General features: G+C 36.0%; 1 protein-coding gene across 1 annotated transcript in view; it reads right to left on the bottom strand.

The window, feature by feature from the left end:
- Positions 1 to 577, bottom strand: part of LOC119588756 — a gene marked incomplete in the record, with an annotated part of 62293 nt that overhangs the window by 45122 nt on the left and 16594 nt on the right. The window contains 1 exon segment of the mRNA XM_037937395.1: positions 180 to 288. Coding sequence (XP_037793323.1) covers positions 180 to 288 — 109 coding nt within the window.

The following is a 577-nucleotide window of genomic DNA, read 5'->3' as shown; positions in this document are numbered from 1 at the left end:
TTCCTGCTGCACTGGTACTGAAGAAACACTTGCATCCATCATTTCCTTCACCAATAATGGAAACAACTGCTTATCCAGCTGTCTAACACAGCATTCCTTCTTCACACAGTGCAATGGAATCACTACAAAATCAACTCTCAACTTGCAGCAATCAACATGGAAAACAAGAGAAAACTTACCCTCCTGCTTTGCCCTCTTCTATGTCAAAGTCAAGCATGAGGTCATCAGCGCCAAGACTAGAGGTTGTGTCCACACTGTTGGCACGACTCCTGCCAGAACCTACTGCAGCTGACGATTTGGAAAAAGGAAGTGTGAATGTAAGCTTCTTTCAGGGCAGTATATTCCTTGCTTTTAATCAAAGACAGTCATTGTCCATACATGTTTCCCTTCCAAGAAAATGACTAATATATTGTATAAATGGAAAACGTTAAGCTTAAACTATCATTGATATTACTGTTTTATATTTACAAGTACAAAATAATCAGATATCTGTTAACAAATATTATATACATTATAATTACACAACATTTCATAATCCTATGATATGAAGACCTTGATCATTTTAATAACTAAATTT

Source organism: Penaeus monodon, chromosome 24 (genome assembly GCF_015228065.2).
Source record: "Penaeus monodon isolate SGIC_2016 chromosome 24, NSTDA_Pmon_1, whole genome shotgun sequence".
In the NCBI taxonomy this organism is placed as follows: domain Eukaryota; kingdom Metazoa; phylum Arthropoda; class Malacostraca; order Decapoda; family Penaeidae; genus Penaeus; species Penaeus monodon.
The sequence above is the reverse complement of the archived record's forward strand: the minus strand, read 5'-3'. Positions and strand labels throughout refer to the sequence as shown.